General features: G+C 45.9%; 9 protein-coding genes across 9 annotated transcripts; 2 read left to right on the plus strand and 7 right to left on the minus strand.

Moving 5' to 3' along the window:
- Positions 1 to 1315: 1315 nt before the first annotated feature.
- Positions 1316 to 3648, minus strand: C8R40DRAFT_1161779 (malate dehydrogenase; the record flags this gene model as incomplete). Its single annotated transcript, XM_046230168.1, has 12 exons — positions 1316 to 1393; positions 1452 to 1752; positions 1808 to 1926; positions 1994 to 2094; positions 2147 to 2207; positions 2262 to 2449; positions 2627 to 2774; positions 2849 to 2975; positions 3033 to 3049; positions 3111 to 3157; positions 3210 to 3348; positions 3409 to 3648. 12 exons carry the CDS (start codon positions 3646 to 3648, stop codon positions 1316 to 1318), a joined length of 1566 nt encoding a protein of 521 aa, XP_046084286.1.
- A 454-nt stretch (positions 3649 to 4102) lies between these two features.
- Positions 4103 to 4639, minus strand: C8R40DRAFT_1014171 (mitochondrial ribosomal protein subunit L20-domain-containing protein; the record flags this gene model as incomplete). The annotated part of the gene is made up of 1 exon (XM_046222905.1): positions 4103 to 4639. A coding segment is annotated over one exon (537 nt), but the record flags the coding sequence as incomplete, so codon positions are not given.
- Positions 4640 to 4784: 145 nt separating this feature from the next.
- Positions 4785 to 6728, plus strand: C8R40DRAFT_1198674 (peptidase M22 glycoprotease; the record flags this gene model as incomplete). Its single annotated transcript, XM_046233102.1, has 6 exons — positions 4785 to 4957; positions 5007 to 5067; positions 5118 to 5288; positions 5347 to 5921; positions 5977 to 6053; positions 6118 to 6728. The coding sequence occupies 6 exons, from the start codon at positions 4785 to 4787 to the stop codon at positions 6243 to 6245; spliced, it is 1185 nt and encodes a 394-aa protein (XP_046084288.1). The 3' UTR covers positions 6246 to 6728.
- Positions 6729 to 7330: 602 nt separating this feature from the next.
- C8R40DRAFT_1071161 (uncharacterized protein) lies at positions 7331 to 9468 on the minus strand (the record flags this gene model as incomplete). Its single annotated transcript, XM_046226312.1, has 2 exons — positions 7331 to 9140; positions 9209 to 9468. 2 exons carry the CDS (start codon positions 9466 to 9468, stop codon positions 7331 to 7333), a joined length of 2070 nt encoding a protein of 689 aa, XP_046084289.1.
- A 1082-nt stretch (positions 9469 to 10550) lies between these two features.
- Positions 10551 to 14944, minus strand: C8R40DRAFT_1238648 (histone acetylation protein-domain-containing protein; the record flags this gene model as incomplete). The annotated part of the gene is made up of 25 exons (XM_046233466.1): positions 14849 to 14944; positions 14745 to 14771; positions 14673 to 14687; positions 14580 to 14616; positions 14395 to 14408; positions 14295 to 14342; positions 14183 to 14233; positions 14088 to 14097; positions 14009 to 14026; positions 13932 to 13957; positions 13851 to 13876; positions 13770 to 13801; positions 13685 to 13709; positions 13616 to 13627; positions 13534 to 13549; positions 13431 to 13470; positions 13279 to 13379; positions 13165 to 13224; positions 13084 to 13111; positions 12969 to 13026; positions 12896 to 12920; positions 12723 to 12834; positions 12599 to 12667; positions 12493 to 12543; positions 10551 to 12008 (listed from the first exon to the last, which is right to left on the minus strand). Exons 1-25 carry the CDS (start codon positions 14896 to 14898, stop codon positions 10551 to 10553), a joined length of 2409 nt encoding a protein of 802 aa, XP_046084290.1. The 5' UTR covers positions 14899 to 14944.
- On the minus strand, positions 14945 to 18252 carry C8R40DRAFT_1114320 (Cullin). The gene is made up of 10 exons (XM_046228508.1): positions 18070 to 18252; positions 17918 to 18014; positions 17785 to 17864; positions 17568 to 17735; positions 16644 to 17516; positions 16413 to 16593; positions 15902 to 16363; positions 15728 to 15857; positions 15569 to 15671; positions 14945 to 15500 (listed from the first exon to the last, which is right to left on the minus strand). The coding sequence occupies exons 1-10, from the start codon at positions 18181 to 18183 to the stop codon at positions 15423 to 15425; spliced, it is 2286 nt and encodes a 761-aa protein (XP_046084291.1). The 5' UTR covers positions 18184 to 18252; the 3' UTR covers positions 14945 to 15422.
- A 1172-nt stretch (positions 18253 to 19424) lies between these two features.
- On the plus strand, positions 19425 to 20605 carry C8R40DRAFT_397595 (uncharacterized protein). The gene is made up of 5 exons (XM_046234926.1): positions 19425 to 19504; positions 19555 to 19753; positions 19808 to 19945; positions 20012 to 20095; positions 20267 to 20605. Exons 1-5 carry the CDS (start codon positions 19490 to 19492, stop codon positions 20344 to 20346), a joined length of 516 nt encoding a protein of 171 aa, XP_046084292.1. The 5' UTR covers positions 19425 to 19489; the 3' UTR covers positions 20347 to 20605.
- C8R40DRAFT_397448 (glutathione S-transferase III) lies at positions 20429 to 21597 on the minus strand. Its single transcript, XM_046234925.1, has 4 exons — positions 21214 to 21597; positions 20947 to 21149; positions 20756 to 20873; positions 20429 to 20696 (listed from the first exon to the last, which is right to left on the minus strand). The coding sequence occupies exons 1-4, from the start codon at positions 21382 to 21384 to the stop codon at positions 20511 to 20513; spliced, it is 678 nt and encodes a 225-aa protein (XP_046084293.1). The 5' UTR covers positions 21385 to 21597; the 3' UTR covers positions 20429 to 20510.
- A 214-nt stretch (positions 21598 to 21811) lies between these two features.
- C8R40DRAFT_1172838 (uncharacterized protein) lies at positions 21812 to 22540 on the minus strand (the record flags this gene model as incomplete). The annotated part of the gene is made up of 2 exons (XM_046231918.1): positions 21812 to 22381; positions 22460 to 22540. The coding sequence occupies 2 exons, from the start codon at positions 22538 to 22540 to the stop codon at positions 21812 to 21814; spliced, it is 651 nt and encodes a 216-aa protein (XP_046084294.1).
- Positions 22541 to 22566: the final 26 nt, after the last annotated feature.

Below are 22566 nucleotides of genomic sequence, written 5' to 3' on the forward strand. Positions count from 1 at the left end.
CAACGCCAACTGAACCATTACCTGAACATTATTCTCGACAACACCGTCGATCCGTGTCCGGGCTATCCGTAGCCACGGTGGAACTACAATCCCCTTATGAACATTCACAATCTCCATTGGAGCATGGTCACACCCAGCCAGTTCCGGACTCCCTCATGTCGCATAATCAAAACCATGTTCACCACGCCCAAAACATGATCGAAGAATCGCAAACACGAGACTCTCACCAACACCATCAGGAGCAAGTCCAAGCGCATTATCCTACGAACTCGCATCAGACGACCTTCACCTACACCACTACTGTCGACCATAGCGCTCCTAACGGTTCTGATCAGAATGCGAGCTCGACGGTGGGGCTCCACTCGTACCAGTCCGAGTATTCTGCCTCGAACTTGTCTCAGCCTCAGAATCAGGTCAGCCACAACAATTCTTATGATCATCAACATAGTTCTGTGCATGCAGAGGTAGAACACAACCCCCCCACTCCATATGAGCAGGGCATGCATCTCCAGCCTGAAGTGCATATGCAAACCGTGATCGAAGCCCCTATACCTCCCCCACCGCCCATCTCAGATAACTCCATCCCAACGCTTTCTGAATGCGAGGAATACCTCACTAAACTGTCCAGATACGTTGATGAAGGTCCCGGTCAGGGCATGTTATCTTTGAGGAGAAGGGACTGGTTGAGGAAACTCAAGGTTGTGTTTTTTGAGGCAGGAAGTGGGATTCCTATAACACCTGACTCCGATGAAGAGGCTCCATGAAAAGACGTATGTCTTCTACTAATCTGGTGTCTCTCGCTACTTGCTCGTAATTCAACGCCATCGCCATTCTATGCACGTGTATTTTTTGGCCCCTCCTCTTGCCCATGAAACTGCCTTTCTAAATGCTCATATAATAACTTCTCAATCGCAAGGCATTCGGTCCGTATCTACCTATATTCTCAGGCATTATTATCTACTTGCATCCTCACACATCTTCTCTTCCTTGTTCCATGCGCTCCTTATAACATACTGTATATATATTTTACAACAAATCCATGCAACTGTATGATCCAGATTCCACTCATCCATCAACATCACCAATGCATGATTCTTCTTGCATCCGTTCATCGAATAATCATCTTACTAGTCACTTTATATCTTTTACTCCCCATTAAAAATCGCATTGTCACGGTATCATCGTATGGATCTGAAAATCTATTCGAGTTTCAGAGTCTTCGTAAACCGAGCTTGAGATGACTCTCATAGTAAGGCTTCCTAAAACAACAGCATGAAACGATGCTCGACTTATAACATTGAGTTGGACCCAGGACTTACCACATTTTACCTTTGATGTGTTTCAGCGCCTCGTTGTCGTTCAAGCTACGGAGGACAATGTTGTTATCTATGCCCTTTAAAAGTCATACAGCATTATTCAAGACATGTCTTGATCATGAGTCGAATACGTACCTCTTTTTGCGCTTCTCTTGCTACAACAAGCGCGACTTGGGCGCTGATATCCCGGATCCGGTCCAGCCTAGGGTAAACTAATTCGCGACTATTCTCTTCTTCATTGAGCGAGGAGGACAAGGCAATGGCAGCCTTTTCCACCATAGCATCCGTGATGTGTTTGGCTTTCGATAGAATAACACCTAAACCAATCCCAGGGAACATATACATATTGTTGCCCTGTCCAGCTTCATACGTAGTTCCTTCGTAGATAACAGGGTTGTATGGACTACCAGACGCGAAAACAACTCGACCATTGGTCCTATCGCACATGCTGTAAGAAAAAGAGATCTTCTATCATGTGCGAAAACACATACCAGTTTATAGCGTCCTGAAAACTAAGTTCGCATTTCGATACTGGGTTCGAAAGAGGGAAAATGATTGGCCGATTATTCGTGGCAGCCATGGCTTTTACGACTTCTTCCGTGAATGCACCCTGCGGATGGGATGGAGATAACAATGTGAAGATTAAGACTCAGGCAAAGAACTTTTCATTTGCTTACGCCAATCGTGCTTAAACCCAATAACGCGGTTGGTTTGACATGATTGACGATATCAACCAGGCTGGTCAAAGCAGGGCCTTGGTAGTCCGTGCGAGCAAAAACTGCAAGAATGGAGGGTTAGAACCCATGTTTGGTCAGAATTTGTGAGTATACATTTCTTGTGTTCTTGAAGCCCTTCACGGTCAGCTGTTATCAGGCCTTTGGAGTCGACAGTCTGCATGCACACGGCATCAGTGGATAGCCAATAGCATAGGCAGAACGTAGGTACATAGATCTGTTTTTTAGCTTCATCTACGCTCAGGCCCAATTCGGTGAAAAATGACACGAGCTGCTTCGCCACGCCAATGCCTGAAGAACCTGCGCCAAAAAAGAGGATTCTATGCTCGGACAAAGGAAGACCGCTAGCTGCGGAGGAAATGCGAGCAGCATTGAGAAAGCCTGAGAGAACGACTGCGCCTGTAAAATGAAAGCCACGAGTTAGTCCGAGTCTACTTGATACCGAAAACCTGTTTCCTTGCCTGTTCCCTGAATCTGAAAAGATGATAAATATTCCCATGCAAGTGCGAGGAAAGGGTCAGTCAGAGACGATAGGTTTCAAATTAAACATCAGAGTACCCCGACTTGGAAAAAGACTCACATCGTCATTAAAGACCCTGTATCGGGATCTGAAGAGGTCCAGATACTTGAACGCGTTTTCGGTTGAAAAATCCTCAAACTGGACGACAAGCTCCGGGAACACCTCAGACATGGCGGACATGAATTCCTCCATGAATTCATCCATCTGTCCGAAGTGTAAAGAGCAGTACGAGTGAGTAAACGAAGAATTGTCAGATATAACCTTGCCTCTGAGCCCACGGGTCTTGTTTGTCGTACGCCTATGTAGAGAGGATCTTCAATAAATTTCTTGGTGTTGGTTCCGACATCGAGGCAAATAGGAAGTGTAGAGGAAGGCCGGATACCTGCACCAGCAACGTAGAGATCCCTATGCGATGATATTCAATCTATATGCAGAGCACATATGAAAAATTGTAAGGCCTACAATTTGCCAATGCTAATCTGAGCCAAAGGCAGATACTAGTTACACTCCACTACAAAGGCAGAGTGGGAAACAACGCACTGGCAGACCGTTTGCTCCAAGGTCGCCAAGCCCGAGGATACGAGAGCCTATGGTATATTGGAGTGAGAATAGAAGCCTCTCCCAAAGCAAGTCGTATACCATCTGTGACAACAGATATCTTGGCTCCAGCAGGATGTGCCCTCAGTATTTGGCGAATGTGCCCTTTATGTTTAATGGAAATATACAGTCCTTCTGGATGACGCCAGATATGAGAATAGAATGAGCATGCATCTCCGACCTAGTGTGATATGGAAATCATAAATATTCCGAGAGATTCACGGACGAAAAAAAAACTTGCCGTTGGAGTGTATAGGATGGGGATAATTTCCATCATGTTCGAAAGCAAAATTTGGTAGAACAAACTAGGATCTCGTTCTTTGAGGCCATTGAGGAAGATGTACTGTTCCAAGCCCTTAGACTTGGTGCGAAGCTGCACTAAGCTGCGTTGTACATGGTCGGTTTCAGTGATATGGGGAGGAATACTAGTATAGAACGAAATAGGGGCAGGAACAGCAGGGCTCATTACAGAGACAGACATGGTCGGATTGAAGAACAGGGATGCGTTCTCTTAGCAGTGTCTTACACGATATAAATGCTCTCGGTGCTCGGTAAATTCCCGTTCGACTATTCTGAAATTGGGATTAGCGAGAGCGGTAGTGCGGAGTCGCATGTGAAACAATCCAGGCATGAACACAAATAACGGAGGGGTAATTGGCGAATTAGCTTGTCAAAGGACCTCATACCATCTTGTTTGAACTAGTTTCGGGAAAATGAGGATCAAAACACACAGGGACTCCTGATTTCGAGGATTATAAACTACTCCGTATTGTATCACAAGGCTTTACTAGTGGTATATCCAGATATTGTGTGAATTAGGCCCTGGAGAAGGAGACGATAATGAGTACGATACACGGAAAAGCTACCTTCCGAGGCGCGAGATATCGAAAGATACGATTGTACACGAACCAGATATCAATTTTGTGAATAAAATGTCACCAGTATTGCCGACGTTTTTGGCTAATGGCGACGACTAGCGACCTCTTTTCGCTCCACTTCCTTCTGTTTGCCTCGTGCTCTTCATTTCTTTTCTGAATCAGTTTTGTCCGCGTAGACTTCTTCGTAGCAGCAACCAGTGCAACAAACTGCTGTGTGCAGTCGAATTTCTTCGCCAGCCGACCACGAGTCCACTTCACCGGGTCGAGTGAACGAAGACGACGGATTTCGACAATTTGTTCAGTAGACAGTCGCGGTGGAGGAGTCTTGTCCGCTGATGGTCGTATAAGAGGAGGCAAGGCGGAAGAGGTAGATGAAGAAGGAGACCTCAGGAGAGGCGATACGGGGTTGGTTGTGAATGATATCGGTGAAGGAGCTGTTGGTGGGGGTCGATGAATGAAGGTCAAATCTTCCTCGGGAAGAGCAGTTACTATAGCAGATGGATTGTTTATTAAGGGATCTGGTGCACGGTACGGTGGACGCTCCGATGTCCCAGGTTTTGGTCGAGGCCATTTGGGAGCATAAGCTCTCGTTAGCGGACGAGTAAACGGAAGCAGCCGGAGACCTAGCATAGTCGTTGTCGTTCCGCAGAAAATAATTGTCACCCCGGCCTAAATGTCACAGTCAGCTCACGTGATTTTGCCATTTCTGGGAGATCGAGACAGCTTTGACTCTAGGCTCATGCTCACTTCCTTCCGTTCATTTCCATTCCGAAAAACCGCTCATCTTTCTAGAAGGCTCAATCGTCTCTTCACTGTTCTTGCCTTTGAATCTTCCGCCGATGATACCTGTGTAGCTGTTGTTACTTCAGACCGTCAAATCCTCTCAAACGTTGTTATTCGCCAAAATGACCTGTAAGTTTTGTTCAAATAATCTTCTCACGTACACTCCTTGACTTCTTAGTGTGGAGAGATTTGGAGGAATAAACCCCGGTGCTGCAGTGATGGCACATCAGGCCAACTTGGTTCGTCGTATGCGTCCTCTGTTCAATATGTATATTGAAATTTTTCAAAGCCAATAGCAGCTAAGAGAGCTTTGACGGAGGCCAAAATTGACATATCGAATGTCCATGGAATTGCCTTCACAAGGGGTCCTGGGATGGGTGTCTGCCTATCGACAACACTCAATGCAGCCAAGACGCTCGCTGCAGTGTTCGACAAACCTCTAGTCGGCGTTCACCATATGGTATGCCTCAAGGGTACCCATCTGCCATAAACAATCAAACCTTACGTTCTAGTGCTAGCAAGCTCATGCGCTTACAGCGCTACTCACCACGCCTACGCACAAGCCCAATGGCGAAATAAATCCTGCTTATCCCCGATTTCCATATCTTACTCTTCTTGTTTCTGGTGGCCATACACAAATTGTGCTTGCCAAGTCCGTGAAGTCCTTTCGCATCATGGCAACAACACTCGACGAGTCCATTGGCCGAACGATTGACAAAGTATCTCGTATACTCCAAATCGAATGGGCAAATATGAGCCCAGGATCTGCTCTCGAAAAATTCTGTCTTCGGCCGGAAAAAGGTATCCTCCCAGATATCTTCATTCCGTTCACTCCTGTTATGCCCGGCAGACTCGCGTTCTCTTACTCTGCTGTCCACTCTCATGTTGACCGGTTACTTGCTCTCAACGGTGGAATTGAAAGTTTCACATCAGCCAATAAACTTGCTGTAGCTCGTATATTTCAGAATGCAGCGTTCATTCAATTGGAAGAGAAGCTCAAACTTGCTTTGGGAGATTGCGAAAAACAAGGAATCAAGATTAACCATCTTGTTGTCAGTGGAGGAGTCGCAAGCAACGCCTTACTTCGTGAGAGGTAAGTTGTGTTGAAGGCCATACCTTGACTGCCATAAACCTGTTTACACTTTTAGGTTACGGGCATGCGTTACTGTTTCACCAACCAATTCGTCAGTGGAGACAGTGTTTCCGCCGATACAACTGTGTACTGGTATGTGCCGCTTTAATGTCGATTTCAATACTCAAATCGCATTGATGAACTTCCTTCCTGTCAGACAATGCAGCAATGGTTGGTTGGGCATCCATGCATCGTTTTCTAGCAGGCGATTACGACGAGTACACGATCAATCCCCGTCCAAAATGGAGCCTTGAAGAATTGGAGAATGATTCTCAACGTTCGTAACCAAAGTACTTCAGCCTTATCTATTTTCTACACCCATCGTACTAGGACCGTATGCTCGATCTTCGACGCCCTTCTCGCGTGATCTTTCAACCAAACCAAAGATGTGAATTCAGATGCATACAAAGCTAATCCGAGCTATTGAACAGACAAACGTTTACTAAAAATTGTGGCTGAACTTTGAATTTGAACATTGGCAGGCTTTAGCGGATGCGCTTACATATATTCAGTGCCGCATACATACTCAATGAAATTTCACAGTACCTACAAAGTTCCCCTTCTTTTCGGGGCGTCTTGGCCGGAGGACACTGGACGTCCTATCTCCAGAGGGCTGCTTGCGGGGAGAAATGATCTGGAAATGATCTGAGGAATACAGTTGTATCCTAAAAGTTGAAATCATACATCCGTGGGTTTTGGGAAATATTCCGCAGAGGTTACATACAAAAGTTCGGGATTTCAAAGGAGGATATGGCGGTATAGAAGTGCAGAGAAAAGTGTTTTATATCAATGACCATGTGTTTCTCGGGTGTCCTTTGTTCAAAGTTCAGCCACTGAAAAATACCGAAAAACTTTACTTGAGATTTCTGCAGATCCAAGCAAGAACAAAACGTTGATTCGGAGGATTCGTGACCTGTGCACTTACACAGTTGACTACAAACTCAAATGACCATGCGATGTTCGAACTGCAACCGCTGGATATGCGTAAAAAATGTAATGAGGGAAAGTGTACAATTGTGATGCTAAAGTACATGTCATAGAACGTAGGAAGGAGCGTAAATTGATTTAAAAAGAGTACATCTTAACGGAGAGGCAGCGCAATTGAAACGAAAAAGATAGAACAAAAAATTTAGGCGCGCCAGAATCAGTAAGGACAGACTGACGGGCTCCATGATCCCCAAGTCAACCCAAAAAGACCAAAGAAAAGAACGAGGAAAAGTAAGAAGAAAAAAACAAGATCATGAAAGGATTGTAATATAGAGCCAACAAGAATTGGACGGTGATAAGTGTCCAGGCGTAAACGGAGTATAGTCCAAGAGCCACAGTATGAATAAGCAAGCATCGAATCAAAGAAATCTTCTGCATACCGTTTATGATTCTCGATCGTCTATCGAACCATCAACGATAGAACTCCTCCGACTTTCTTCCCGCCTAGGCGAGGACATCACCAACGAATCTTGAACGGGCCCAGGTAGACGAGGACTTGAATGATGTCGACCGGGACCTAATGGACGGCCCCCTCGAGGTAGTTTGCTACTGGTCGGTGGAGGATGCGAGACAGAGGGAACTTCCCGAAAAGGCAAAGAAGGAGAAGCAAACGGACGGACGACACTCTCCATGGACTGAGCGCGAGGTTCGAGCCGAGAAGAAGAAAGAGAAAGCCGCCGTGATTCGTATAAAACCGGCGAGCCATGTTCAGAATCCTGGGTATCCCGAGAATCCTTATCGTGTGTCCATCCTGGAGACATCCGGTGTTCAGAAGATTCGGACCGGAGACGTTCTCGATCGATGGTAGCAATGGGAGGGAAAGTATAACCTTCAGTTATACTTGTCCCCAAAAGATTACCATTTCTCACAGTTTGCTTGCCTTTATTACCGGAGGCAGGGCCCTCGATACTTGGTCGCCGGCTCGAGGTAGCGACACGAAGGGCATCCTCTAATTCCTCGACTCGCCTATTAAGACCAACAATTTCAGTCCTCATCCCAGCTACTTTCTTTTCCACTAAACTATCCACTGTTTCATGAAGTTTGTCCTGTTGTTGGGTCAGATTTTGTATTAAGACCTTGGACCTCTGTAGCTGCTCGCTGAGCCATGTTTTGAGCTGTTTAGAATCGTTCAAAGCATCGTAAAACGACTCAAATGGAGCCAGAAAGGCTGACTTCTCGCCAGTATAACCAGGGTTATGAAGTGCACTTGGGGTAGACGGAACCAATGTAGAGGAAATGGGAACGGAAGCATTCGGAGGTGAGCGTCCAGATATGCCCGTTATTGGATGAGAAACTCCTTGAGAAATGGCCATGCGCTGGGCCGAAAATCTTGTGGGTGTTGGTGGGACGTTCCCACCAACCGTGCGCCGAACATTATCGCCCATTACAGACGGTAACCGGGGCAACGCCATAGGAAATCTACCTACTAATCCACTGCCTTGCTGACCGGCATGCGGTATGGGAGGGGCGCTTTGAATGGAAGGGGCAAACTGGTCGGGTGTGTGCGCATCCCGAGGACTGATCATGATGTCAGCAGGTTTCTTCTTCCCGCCGCCTATTTGATTAGCTCGCCGACGTGCAAAGCTTATAGGCGGGGGAGGGAGTGAGTGCGAAGCAACAGACGCTGGCGGTGCTTGTGTATGTACTATATTAGAATTTGGACTAAGTGGCCTGTTCGTGCCAGCTTGAATGATGACAGTGTGTCGTCGATTATTAGTTCCAGAGTTGGGACTACGACGAACAGAGCGAGTGCCTTGCAAGGAACTTTTGGGGTGCCCTTCGCCTGCCGCTGCCGATGGACCTGCAGCAATAGTGGGAGACATAATACCCGAGGTGCTACCTCGTCGCTGTTCAATGAGGGCCTGTTGTTGTTGCTTGACCGTGAGCATTGATCGAATCTGCTCAACCTCAGAAGGATTATCACGTTGTACGGTAAAACCTATCACAACAGGAGATATGGGAGTTGAGTTGGTCTGATCAGCAGCGATCCTAACGTCAGTATTAAGTGCAGGAGCACCACTAATAGTAACTCGACGTTTTTTGCTTTTCGGTGCATTGATAGAAGACGGAGGAGGTGCACCGGAAGTGTCATGGATATTGCTGTTAGTGTTATCACTGGAAGGCGGAGGCGGCGAAGCTAGCATGTCTTGTTCAGGTTCCTCCTTCACTCGGGTCAAACTGGGAGAATCGCGGCTGGGAATTTAATAAGGATATGAGTAATGTAGACAGAAGTTTGTAGAGGGCGGCATACTGGTACTCACTCTGAAGCCAGTTGATTATCCTCGTTTCTACTGGAAGAAGCTTCAGCATGAGTCCGTTTTCTTCCTGCTCTTGATGCGTCCTCGTCGCTGCGATGTCGCGAAAGAATCGACTGGCGCTCGACGCGACTAAAATCGTGAATAGGAGGGAGAGAATTATCATCGGGTCCATAAGAGCTCAATGAGCTCGAGTTAAATGTCTGTGCAAAAGAAGGAAGAGATGTAGGAATGTGTGTCGCAACACTTCCGGGCTTTACAGACATTTTGGGGAATAGAAAAGATGGGGAGCACCGACGATGACGATGACGAGCAGGAAAGAAATAGCGTGGTCACCGTCACGAACGACGTCGGGAACGTTGGTAGTGTTGCGCCTTGTTGAGTTGAAGGATGGAAACAACTGCCAAGATGGGAATTTGAAAGTTCGGATAGGATGCATAATGAAATCGAACTTCTTCATGGAATGGACCCTTTTCTCGTAATCATCCCGATCAACCCTTGAAACGGGTATCGTGATTCTTTACTGCCTAAAAACCCCTCATTTCTTTTCAACAAATCACCACAAAAATAACGATGCAAGATTGTCACCAAAAATCATCGCAACGGCAACAGTACTGTACACCGTGATTTTGCTTGACCCATTCGGCTCAATAACCTTTTTGACATGTTTCCAGTTCCACTCCTCTCTTCTGATTGCTATGAGTATTCCAAGTTCTGCGAATCTGGACAAACTTGATCATCACGGTCAACCTCGGTGTACTGTTTTTTTTTCTAATCTCAAGTTTTCCAACATCAATGGGCATACGGGTCCACCAGGTATTGCAGCTTAACCTCAAAGCAAGTACTTAACCAAGTCAATCAATTGCCACCGATGAAAGGATAAAACCTCAAGATAACACGAGAAAATGAAACCACGATGCCATCGAACTTTTTTCATTGGGTCATCCGCTACTGAAAATACTCTTTCTTTGGACCAATTCCACTTACGAAATTCTCTCCACACAGTTTGAGTATCAGTAGGACGACTCAGAAGCCCTATTACAGTAAACGCTTCTGAATCTGGCTCCACTTCGCTTCAATCTAAATGTTTACGCACTGTGCTACGAGAAATCCATCCCGCGATCTGTATTTTACATGTCAAGAAAAGTTGATCAAGCGGCACAGAATAGCATGCAAAAGCGAAAAATACAATGATAATCAACCAGCTTGACGCGATTCCGACGTACCACGAAATTTTAAGCCATTGCCTACATGTCAACAATATAATAAATACAGCACATGAAAAAAAGCATGGATTCTGCCCGGGGATGATTGAGATTTTCACTTGAAATTCCGAACGAAACAAATGTCATCCTTGTCTTTTTTTCTTTCTCCGGACGGTCAAGATGGTCACAGGCGGTGTTGATGTGGCCTTGTTCTCGTTCAAGGCATCTTTGTTTTGCAGAATTGGATTGCTGATATTCACGGAGCCGTATATGAATGATTGATAGGTCTCTAGCGATGTCTCTGGTTCCGGGAATGGATTTGGAGAAACATCAGGTACGATCCGTTTTCCGCTGGCCATACGAGGAGGAGTACGAGGGGGTGCAAGAAGAGAAATGTCGTGCTCGGCGTTGGTGAGACCGCGCCCTGATGAACTTGTCGGGGGCCTGGGTCGAGGGGCATGAATAACGGGAGCTGGAACGACCGAGATTCCTTCACAAAGGCCTCGTATTGTGCCCTCTATCAATTCTGTTGCGCGTATGGCGCGCTCTCTGGTAGAGAACTCAACGCCTGTCATGAGTGAGGTGATAACGCGCTTGTTCATCTTGGAAGACACCTGTCCAGGTTGTGGTTTAAGAGGTGAGACTGCGGAACGCTCATCAGGATCATTCCGAGATGAGGTCGCCCCAAGTGCAAAAAAGCCTGTGACTGCACCCGCGACGCACTCCTGACGAAAAGACATTCTCTCCCAAAATTCATCCACTGATACTTTTCCGAGCTCTCCAAGAGGCCGGTCATCCTTCTCAATGTGGATGTCTCTTCTCTCGCCATTGTCATCACCATCGTTGGACACGGTTACATTTAACTTGTGACCTTCTTCGTGTGAGGCTGAAGATGATGCTCGTGCACGCTTTCTTGGAGGTGATTTGATGCCTTCAGGACCAGTAGTATAAGCTATCTCGTCCATAAATCGCGATTTCGGATCGTCGTCAAAAGACGGAATGAATTGTCCCAAATTCCGAGGCACATCGGTATCAATATCATTCCTCGGGCAAGGTAAGGGAATTTCGGTCTGGGAATAGGGATGCCCATATGTCCACTGATAGTTGTGAGTCACCGGACGTGCAACATTGACAGGCTTCAGAGAATGCTCTGCCTCAATCTCACTATAACCGGGAAGGACATAAAATAATCTGATGAGTGGTGCCATAGATCCTTTGCTGCAGGATTCTAATTCGAGGGCCGCATCAGTAAAGACCCGTTTCCACCATCCACAAAGCTGGACGTCCCCGAGGGGATGTTTTCCTGAGAAATCCGCAGAGTTGGGGAAAAGGTACTGAGATTGGGCTCGAGCAAATAGTTGAATCCAAAGGTGATCTGCAGCTACTGGTCGAGTGGCTTGATCCCCGTAGTACAACAAAAGCGCTCGAACAAGTGTGGCGGTCGGTGAAGGAGAGGTGCATTGACCAGTCGAATCGACCTTCGAGATGTACAATATTGCGCACGATGTAGAAGGCACATTGTATACGCAGGCCTCAATAGCGGTTACGAGGATTCGAGGGGAATCTGGGGTAGATTGTTCGGATACAAGGATGAGTATATCCTGTACATAGGACCTGCATTTTGGCTTGGAGAAAGGGAATAAAGACAAATGTTTTCTGGGGGAGGAAACGAGCGCATGCAGATGAAATTCGCGAATGCCTTGCAGTGTCGTCAAACTCTTCAAGAGTGCGTCGCGTAGGTTGATCGACATCAACTAAAATGTAGGCCTGCCCTAACGTTTGCCCAATAGTCCCGATCAAATCTCGTGACAAACGCGCGGCTATCATATCACGCGTCTCATCGTAAGAACAAGTGGCAGAGAATAAAAAGGTAGTACAGTATCCATTTCGAACCGTATATTAGGTGACGCGACTCATCGTAAAACCACTGAATGGGGTAGAATAATTTTTACAATGAAGATTATTATCTGATTCCTAAGAGGAATCAGGCTACGTGCTACTACATGTAACCCCAATGAACCTTATCGACTCTTAATCATGGAGAATGATCAGCAATGTTATATACTTTCTATAGTTACTTCTCACCAGAATAGAGCCCGACTTTCGTTCCAAGACAGAGAACTCTGATGACGGCGACTTTGGAAAAGAACGGTTAGTAAACCACGATCAAATTCTCGAGCATCATAATTACTGGATCAGTATAATCTGTTTTGAAAACTGTGTCGGTGTGGACTGTGATAGCTAAACGAGTACCGTCAGACTACAGAGAAATATGGTCAGGATTTTGTAAAAACATTTGGTTCTCTTATAATTACCCTGGACTCAGTGCTAGTTATATGTGTACCATTCGCTGTGACCCTTGAAAGTTGAAGAAAGCTCCCATCTTGAGGTGATGCTTTTTCACGTAATGATTCCCGACTATTGAGGCTAATTGTAGATGAGGCTCCCAAGTCAATAGTTTGACATTGTGGAAATTATAAAACCTCACGCAGCCAAGCAGGAGTTTACATAGCCTGGATATAGGAGTGAGGGAGCTATGCAAATAATGTGGAGCCACTTACACTTTCCATCTATCCAGAAGAACGCAAGCCAAATATAGTCGTTAGGCATGGTAGCAAACTAGATTGTGTCCTCGGTGGATCAACCCCTATATCGCTATTATGGAGGTTTTCTCACCGTAACTACTATGACGATCCCAATAAAGCTATCAAGAAAAGCGTTGAAATCAGTCATCATTCACATTGTGGAGAATCCTACCTAGTGATCAATCCGGTGGTCAGACTGTATACGATCAACGTCGATATGAGAGAGTCAGTCCTATTCCAAGAGCGCAGTTAAAATCTGCCATTGAGAATGAGAACGATGACCTACTTCTTGAACCCTGTTCGACTTTTAGAAAGATAGAAGCATAAAGCTCCGGCAATGATAACATCTGCCGCTGCTGCACTCCCGATTCCTGCGCTTGTCACCCACTGTAATGCATCTCAGTTGCAGACTCGCCATGATTTAGACTATTCTCTTACAATCAAATTTCCAAATTCTGTGTTGGACACCAGTTGAAAACTAGCGATGAGGATCGCTTGATTTAGATAGACCCGAATCTTTTTGGGAGTACATGTATCATACCTGTCGATCGTAAAAACTGGATTATCCCGCCACGAAGAATGCTTCAGTCTCGCGATAAAATCCCTGGTCAATAGAAACATACCTATACCCAAAACTACCGAATGTCCAAGTAAGGAATTAGTAGATGTGGAGTGTTTTGTTCGTCAATTACCAAAGTGTACGACAGCCAATATGACCTGTGGTACGAGCTCTGTTCAATCAACATGTTCAACTCAAAGGGAATCTGTGTAACCCACGATGACGGTCACCAGATACACGTTAGAAGACACTACTTCTGAGCTCAGCGTCGCACCCGGTTCCAATATCCCATCACATACTCAACCAAACCCTTCGAGCAAAGAAGCTTTCATATGCAAACGTCAAAAGGTGTCCGATTTTGCGGACGGAACACGACATACCATTCGACCAATAGCGCGATAACTCCCTGAAAAACACGGTCATCCTACTGGCCACTCAAATTTCGTCATTATCTCACATTACAATCAGTTTGCAGCTAATTTTGACAGAGACTTCTCAGTGTCCAATTAGACTATCGCGGGCCAATGGTCACATACCTCCATGCTCCTGTAGAATTGCGCACGGTGGGATACGAGGGGATACGTACATGTGAGCCTGAGAACAAGTGGTCATGGTTCAAGAAAGTACTAACCATGTCAAGCGACTAAGTGCTGGAGGATTGTCGTAATTCGTAATCAGATACCTAGAGGATAGATAGTTCGAGCCGTTGCGCATGATACTACTGCATGTGGCAGGCGACTCACCAGTACATCGCGGTTACGCAGAGAACCAGCTGGATGGTGTCAAAAATACTTCGAGCTACATGAGTAACACAGGAAAATAGCTGCAGAACACAGTTGATACCATAATGCGAAGACCTTCCACAATGCAAAAGACTATGAGCATGCTACACGCTTCGAAGACCCTCCTTCATTGGCTCCAGGACTCGCGTTCCGGTTTAACCGAATTGTGAGTCGACGTCTTTGTGACTGCTCGAATTCAGGTTTCCGGGCCGACAAGTCCCAAGGATTCAGGAAACAAAATCTTACCAGAAGCTTGAGGAAGTATGTATCCTTGGGATAATTCCTAATATAGGAAACAGTTGAGTTCCGGGAAGAATCCAATCCTATGTCGATCATTACCTGTAGTAAAGATATCTGCAATGTTCAGAAAAGTCACTATGAACTGTCTTCGATGCCATGTCGGATGCTCACGCCTGCAGAATCGTAGCGCCATACAAACTGTTAATAGCATTGGCTCAGTTGAATAGTACCGTTCCAATGGAAAGGAGTAACAAGTTTAAAGTATCCCCACTTACGTGGCGCTGACGATGAGCCCTACGAAGGCGCTTCCGTATGTTGAGTCCATGGAGAGTGAGGAAGCTCGATCTGGGGAAGGGAACCACAAAATGTGTTTTTAGCTTCGAGCAGCTCTTTAAATCTCGTAGTAGTCATTCTGAGTTAATGCGTGCGAACCCTTTCACAACCAGCGAATCGGGGGATGAGAATATTCCTCGGGTGGCGGAATAATTGCCACATTGGGCAAATGCGCTGGTCAGGATACTGATGTTTTAACGAGAAACCATAAGCGCCGTGTCCAGAGAAGCCTGTTCAGTACACCAGTATATGACATCCAGAGAGAAGCTGTGAAACTCGGAGAAATAGCAATATTTCAATATTGAAAACACACTTTTCCCAACCAATCGCTGGATTACGGCTTCATCGCTATCCGGAGTATTTACTCTAGTCAGATGCACTCGCTCGTGCCACCAATCACCATCCGATTCAAGGGCTACACCAAACATCGTAGAGGGGAAATAACTATGAAACATTGCATTAATGATACAGAAGATGAAGATGTAACGAATGCGAATAATAGAAATTACAGAGAATTCATGCAACGTAGGCGAACGTATCTCGTTGACCCTCAACACGCTCGATATAATCCTTTTCGAGGAGTGTGTCGATTGCCTGTAAAAGATACCGAGTAATTACACCGATAATTACATATCGGTCAGAAAGAAGAGAATTGAACAAACCTTCTTGATGTCAGGGATCTTTGGTGCGAAACGTTGGGAAATCTGTGAGATTACTTCCTGAACAAGCGATTGGTTTTTCATCGTTTTGCGAGCTTTCATGATTCTGAGGAGAAGGTAAAAATTCGACATCGACAGACGAATACTAAAGAGGCACCATACCGAACAATAGTAGCCTGGATGACGAATTTCCGGTCTTCATCGACAGCTTTAAGGACGTCAGCCGTCTCAGTCTTCACCTCAGCCTTGATTGGCTGATTAAGATTGACACGGATCTTCTTGGACTTGAAGCCTTGAAAGGAGTGAGTTTTGCTCGACGGTTATTCCAGCACTGACCAGGATTCAAGTCATATTGATCAGTCTCTTCATTTATCAAGACTTTTGCCTTCACGAAAACCGCTAGGATCTGTGTCATCAGCTCCTTCGGAATAGACGTCGCGGCTATGAGTTCCTCTAGTGACAGCGTATCGTTCTTATTGTACTGTACCAACACAGCCATTTGATATGAGCTTGTCATTAAGATGTACTTTTGGTTCAGATAGTTTGTCCGCAATTCGTTCTTGCAGTAGTTCCACAACCAAGTTAGCTTCCGCCCGGAATGCTTTTGCTGATAGTATTTCTGGAAGCGGTCGTACGTGGGCAGAATCTCTGCTGGAATGACAAATTCATGACTAGGGGGATTAAGTGGCCAGAAATTCGTCCCTAGTACCATCACGCTGAAGGTCATGTCCATATCATCATGATTTTGTTGCATCCGTTCTTTGAAAGAGTCAGTGAGATCCTTGCTTAGGCTCATATCTATAGAATTTTGTCAGACGAATCCCGGTAATAATACCTGTGAACATACCTGTGAACATTCGCTGCAATTTATTGGTGTATTCGAAACCACAAGCTTCCTTTAACTTGGATATCATGCTAGCCTCACTCTCGTCTGACGCAGACACCCCATGAATAAGACGTTTGGACAATTTCGTCGTGTAAAATGTTTGGAAGACGTCCTTGTCCTCGATGTATTTGAACAGAATCATCTGAAAGAAATTTAATATGTCGATGTTCCCACTTCAACAAAATGACTCACAACGCGATTTAAAGCACCCTCGAGATCACCTTCTTCAGCTAGTTTGTTGTTTTTGCGTAATAAGAGATCTGCATGTTTGGCAAGAAGCTCCGGTGACTTGGTGTTGGAGTTGCCGGTCGCCGCGTTGCGGTTGGCAAAATCTCTGCAAGCCTTATCTAAACTCGCGACGAAACCCGCTTCTCCTCTGAAGCTGCGTGTGACCGTCTCTGAGTTCTTCTGATGAACTTCTAACAGAGCGTCAACATAGGCTTTCGGATCTAATGCTTCCTCCGTGGTGCCCTCTCCCGCTAACTTGGAAACAGCTAGCAGACCAGCTTTCTTCACATGCTCCTCAAAGCGCTTCCGTAGAGGATCGAGACCCTCTGGTATACGTGATAGCAGGGCATACATCCGCTGGAGATCTTCATCCTTGTCAAAGTCCAGTAGGTTTTCAAAGCTGTCCCACATCAATGGGGCGTGTTCGCGTATAAGGACGTGTTCGCATTTACCGATCAGAGCCTTTCGTGTTTGAGTGTTCAGATACCGATCTACGCGGTCTTCCTCCTCTTTCAAGCGTTCCTCTGCCTTCTTCAGGTACTCCGAAACGCTGTGTTCTGCGAGAAATGACTCTGATTCTTGTTTGTAAAACTTTTCTGTGGCGGTAATGAAAGGGCCCTCGAAATGTTCTCTGTAAACATCTAGGCACGCTTTGTTCGTATCAGTCTCATCGAGGCCTAGTGATACGAACGAGTCCACGACCTTCTTGACCAGGCCTTGGTCAATCGTTTCGCCGTTTCTCTGCTGTTCGATCAAACGGAGAACAGCACCGGCCAATTTGGTGTGTTTCTGTTGAATAGGAACGAATAAGTTGTTCCTCCATTGCACGAGCGCTAGCTATGAGTAGCAGGTAAGATTCAGCAAAGTGTATAGCTGTGAAGAACGTACTGTGTAAACCGGATATACATTCTTTCGACCTTCATCTCTCTCGCGCTTCACCCAATGCCGATTAAGATACGTGAACAAACGATTGATGTAGTTAGCGCCGGTAGTATAACGATCCCATTCCTGTGCGTAATAACGGAGCAGATTTTCCTCTTGGAGTGCTTCGCTTTGCTGGAGTTAGCATCAGCGAGGATCATGCCTGAAATGGATAACGACTTGCCTCACGCAAGTTCTTGAGGTGAACAACAAAATATCGGATAAGATGATTGTAAAGGTCAGAGCCCATTAGATTGGCCCCCGCTGTAGGGTGTTCAGCACTAATGAAGAGGTGATATTTCGTCAAAAGTACTTACTGCGATTGCTGAGACCACCGATGCCAGAATCAGAGCTCGTATTGTTGATTTTTGATGATGTACAGTAGTTATAGGCCACGGTGTAGAGAGACATATACTGTTCAAATGGCACCTGTTGAGTTCGGTGTATCAAACGAATGCATGTCAATTACCTTGGAATACGATACGCCTGTTTGAAGTTTGGTCATGATATGATCTACACCCTCCTCGAGGAATGCCCATGTTGTGGCCAGATCCGCCGAGGCGGCTGGCATAGGTGGCTCCATGGTTATGATAGAAACAAGTAAATTTGGCAAGGATGAAGCCTGTCTGGCAGTCGCAACTGATTTGGTGAATGTCGTGACTCGGGACATATTCGGCCCGCGTTTCAGGCGCACGACCAGCACGACCGCCATGTCTTTCTGTGCGTTATCCTTCGACAATCTCAAAAATCCAATAATGTTCAATGTGCATCATCATATGTAGTGACAATTTCACCCATGATTGAACACGACGGCAAAAGAGATAGAGACACATTTAAGTAGGTATCAATTTGTAAATCCATTTTCCCGACAGTCTATCAAGGTAGCTGATTACTTGATTCTTGCCAATTCTTTGCTTAGATTCATTGTCGAATCAACAGTCTAAACCCAATTTCATCTCGATCAACCGTGTCACTACTCCTACTGCGGCTGCCTAAACCTTGACTCGAGCATATCGGCTAGCACACATCCTTTCGGTATCGCATTCATATTCTGAAGCTCGATAATCGACAGTTCAGGAAGCAGGCACTTTCCGTTATTGCCCGGTCTAACTTGCAACACCTGTCCTGAATATGGACAGTATAACATACATAGTCGGAATGCTGGTAAAGACTCTGAGAATCATATTCGCAAATAGATTGCGAGAATGGTATATGAGGGGAAGAAGATTGGAACCTCCTAAGACTTCGCCCCAGAGGATGAGGGCCATCTTCAGGTTCGGAAGATTCAAACCCTTAAGGTCGCGATATCCGGTGTACCGAGCACTAAGGTGGATGCTCTCCAGTGCAGGATGAGGTTTCAGGTCCTTTAAACGGTGAACGATTTTGGACGAAACCAGCCAGGGAAGTACGTGAGGTTAGGAAACTTGGCAAGAAGTTTCAAAGTTCACCTGGTGTTTTTCATTAACCCCAAACTCATCCCCAAGGGAGAAATTCACAACCGAATTTCCACAGCTTTGGTGCATCCATGAAGAGCGAAGTAGTCCGCGGAGCCTTCACAAAGTTTGCGGTCCAAAACATCATTGGACGACGTGTGGGAAATATCGCAAATTAGTAGGGTGACTTCTTTGATTTGGTCCAGGGAGGGAAGCTGAATGAGAAGAGGAGTAGAGAGGGTGTAATTCGAAATTTTGCTGCAATTGCGGTCTGATGTAGCTTGAATACATTATCTATGACAATGCGACAGTATCTTGCTTGAGTAGATGAGCACATTGGACGAGAAATAACCTGAAATAGCCTGGCTAGGCCGTCACACTGGGAGATTCTTCGGACGGGAATTTCGGCCCGCATTGCCCTTTTGTGCGTTGACCACGATCCCGCACTACTTTCTAATGGTTCGATTTAAAGTAGGCCGCATTTTCCTGGTTATCTGTCATGAAATTGAGGAACTCTAGAGAATCGGTGGTTCCTAGTCGAATTCATACCCATTCCCTCCGATGCAAAGATACTTTCCATTCCTCCTATTCCTCATTCAGGTTCAAGCACACCTACCCGACTGAACTTGGACAGCAAACAAATCTACTCCGCACTCAAGCAGAGTGTTATCTCGAACTATGGGGATGTCGGATGGGGTGCGGTCGGGCTGAGTTTGTCTGGTGGGTCCCCCAAACGAAATTCCATCAATCATCGATGTTCACCTCTCCTTATAGTCAAATATTTCTCCCCCACAACTAGCATCTGCATCATCCGAGTTGGGCGGGACCAACACAATATTGTTTGGGGCGCTCTCACGCTGCTCAACGGTCTAGAGGGCATAAAGTTCATTCCTAATGTTGTGCATGTTTCGGGTGAGTGTTGATTTTCCTCCACACACCTATTCGTTGCCAACCTGTCGTTCTCGCTTTTTCATGCAGGCACAATCAAACATGCCCAACTAGCTGCGATCGCACATAATAGGACGGTGATAGCTAAGTATCGGGCAATGGCAGGTGCTCCTGGTAGGTTTTCAGCTTTCCTTCTCCACGATTTTCGTTGTGTCTTTCTTGCCGCTCGTCTTTGGTCCACCGGGATGTTACGTTCGCCTTTCTACTTTCTCTGTCACCTAGTTTCCGCATCTTTCTTTACTCCCCTACTTAACCATCAACTAATTCTTTTTCCGTCTTCAATAGTTGCCTACCAGGATTCCTACGATTCTTACGACACCTACCTCGAGTCGAGCAATAGGGACATTCAAGCGCTGCAGGATTGATAGGTAGAATTGCATGGGCGTAAATGTTGGGTGAATCAAATTACACAAATCAAGTCAATTGTATCTCTTCACAAATGCAACTCTTTCTCTATTGCCGTTGACTACAAGATCTCTGTCTTCTTTCTCTTACAAAATGCACATCAACCCTCCATCAATGTATTCGTTCACTCCCACATATGAACTCCCGGCTTGTTCAACTCCCCCACCTGCTTCCAAGCGTCTCTTCCAGTAATTTCCGTCCACCAGCGCGCCACATTTGGCCTTTTCTCTGACAAAAATACGAGTTCACCGCACTGGGTCTGCAATGTATACCCATTGGGCAGGTGATAGATGTCTGCCAGGGTGTATTGCTAGTCAAATAAATCCATCAATACGATGCACCAAGTAAGATCAATCTCCTACAACGTACGTCTCCTCCAATGTATTTCTGCTTGCCCAAAATCACTTCATACACATCTAAAACGAGTTCGACGCGTTTGAGCAGGACCGTGTATAACTCGTCGTCGCAAGATAATCCCGACTTGAATCTAACAAGTGATCGAATTGGGGTTAGTAATCCCGAGGAAGTCACGACGATTATAAAATATCTCTTAGACTTACGGTTTGAAGAGCTTTTCATTCAGCGCTGCGAAGACACAGGGATCCACCGTTCCAGCTTCCATCGCCAGACCTTGCTCGAACAGTCCTCTCGCTTCAAAGTCCGTAGGAGTAGGAATCAGTTGCGTTCCCTGGTCCGCGTATTTTTCTGCAATGTACCGACAGATCGCTCGACTTTCGTACAGACGAAACCCGTTGTCATCCTCCTGCCAAATAGAATCGAACATGGTCAACGACTGATAGACTGGCTAACAATCTGAACGTGCTCACCAGAACAGGAAGTAAACCCCAAGGCTGCATTTCCTTATACGCCGGCTCCTTGTTTTCACCTTTGAGGATGTCTACCTCGACAATCTCGAATGGAATCTTTTTCTCGGCCAGAACGCAGATAACACGCTGAGCGGAGGTGGAGATTGCGTGGGAGTAGAGTTTGAGAACCATTGCTGACTAGCTAGAAGTTGCCAAGTCTATGTTTCTGTTGTGATAGGGAAGGGACAAGCAAGTAATGTTGGCTATGAGGATGATTTATGAGCTGAAATATATGGGTCTCGCTTGACTGCCATGAACAATGGATGACCGCTGTCGTTGAGGAAATAAAGTTATAACGATACTTTGCCGGAAGTGTCCATTTAGCTCGCGTGTTAAAGTTTGGAAGGCGCACGGAAGCCCAGTAATTTAGGAATAAGCAGGAGTCCGCATCTGGCATCTAGTGTGGTGGTAATGTATTAGACTCCGATTGACAATGGAAGGCTAAGAAATCGTTAAGAATATTGAAGAGTCCAAAACTGTCCAGAATAAATATCTGTACATGACGGTACGTATTTAGAAGTCCGAATCAACGCTCAAATCTCAGAGGTCCAGTCCTGATTTACATCATGGTGCAGCTTATACCACTATGCTCCTGTGCCCACTTCGCGCCCGTCCTCTCCAAGATATACCCCCCAATAGCATTATACACTTTACGCTCGTCAAGATGCGCCTCACATTTCTTCGACTTTCCAGTCAGATCATGGTAAACGCAATCACCACCCACGCCCCAAAAATACATCCCGATTTTCTTATCCGTCCGTGATCCTTGCGACTGGAACGCATTTGTGAACTGGAGTTTGATAACTCGATGGGCATCACACAACCTATCTCGCGCGTAGGACTCTATGAGCTTCTGTATACGTTCGGACAAAGTAGCTTGCGGTGGCTGATTTGGCCTTCCAAGCATTGGGGGATTGTAGGGTTCTTCGTCAAGACCATTCAACAGTCGGCGAGCATGAGGCTTCATGAACTCTATGCGGACTATTGTGGTCTCTTGTGTCGACCCCCCGGTAATGGTCTTAGTAGAGGGTTTAATTTCTTGAGGAGCTGTTCGGGTGGAGGGGGCTGAGCTCGGACTTGACACAGAGGTTGAGTATATATGAGTTTCTATGAGTGAGTGAATGTCGGTCTACGAACAAATTGATATCAGGTAAGGGTGAGATCCATAGCTCAAAAATTAAGATGCATACAGGTAGAAATAACTTACATGCACAGGGATTGCGTATGCGGCGGAATTCATGACACAAACGAGGCCAAGGATGAAATGGAGCGGAATATCGATGCGCATCGTCAATGGTGCTAGGGATTCACCAG

This window comes from Lentinula edodes (genome assembly GCF_021015755.1).
Source record: "Lentinula edodes strain Le(Bin) 0899 ss11 chromosome Unknown C8R40scaffold_27, whole genome shotgun sequence".
Classification (NCBI taxonomy): Eukaryota; Fungi; Basidiomycota; class Agaricomycetes; order Agaricales; family Omphalotaceae; genus Lentinula; species Lentinula edodes.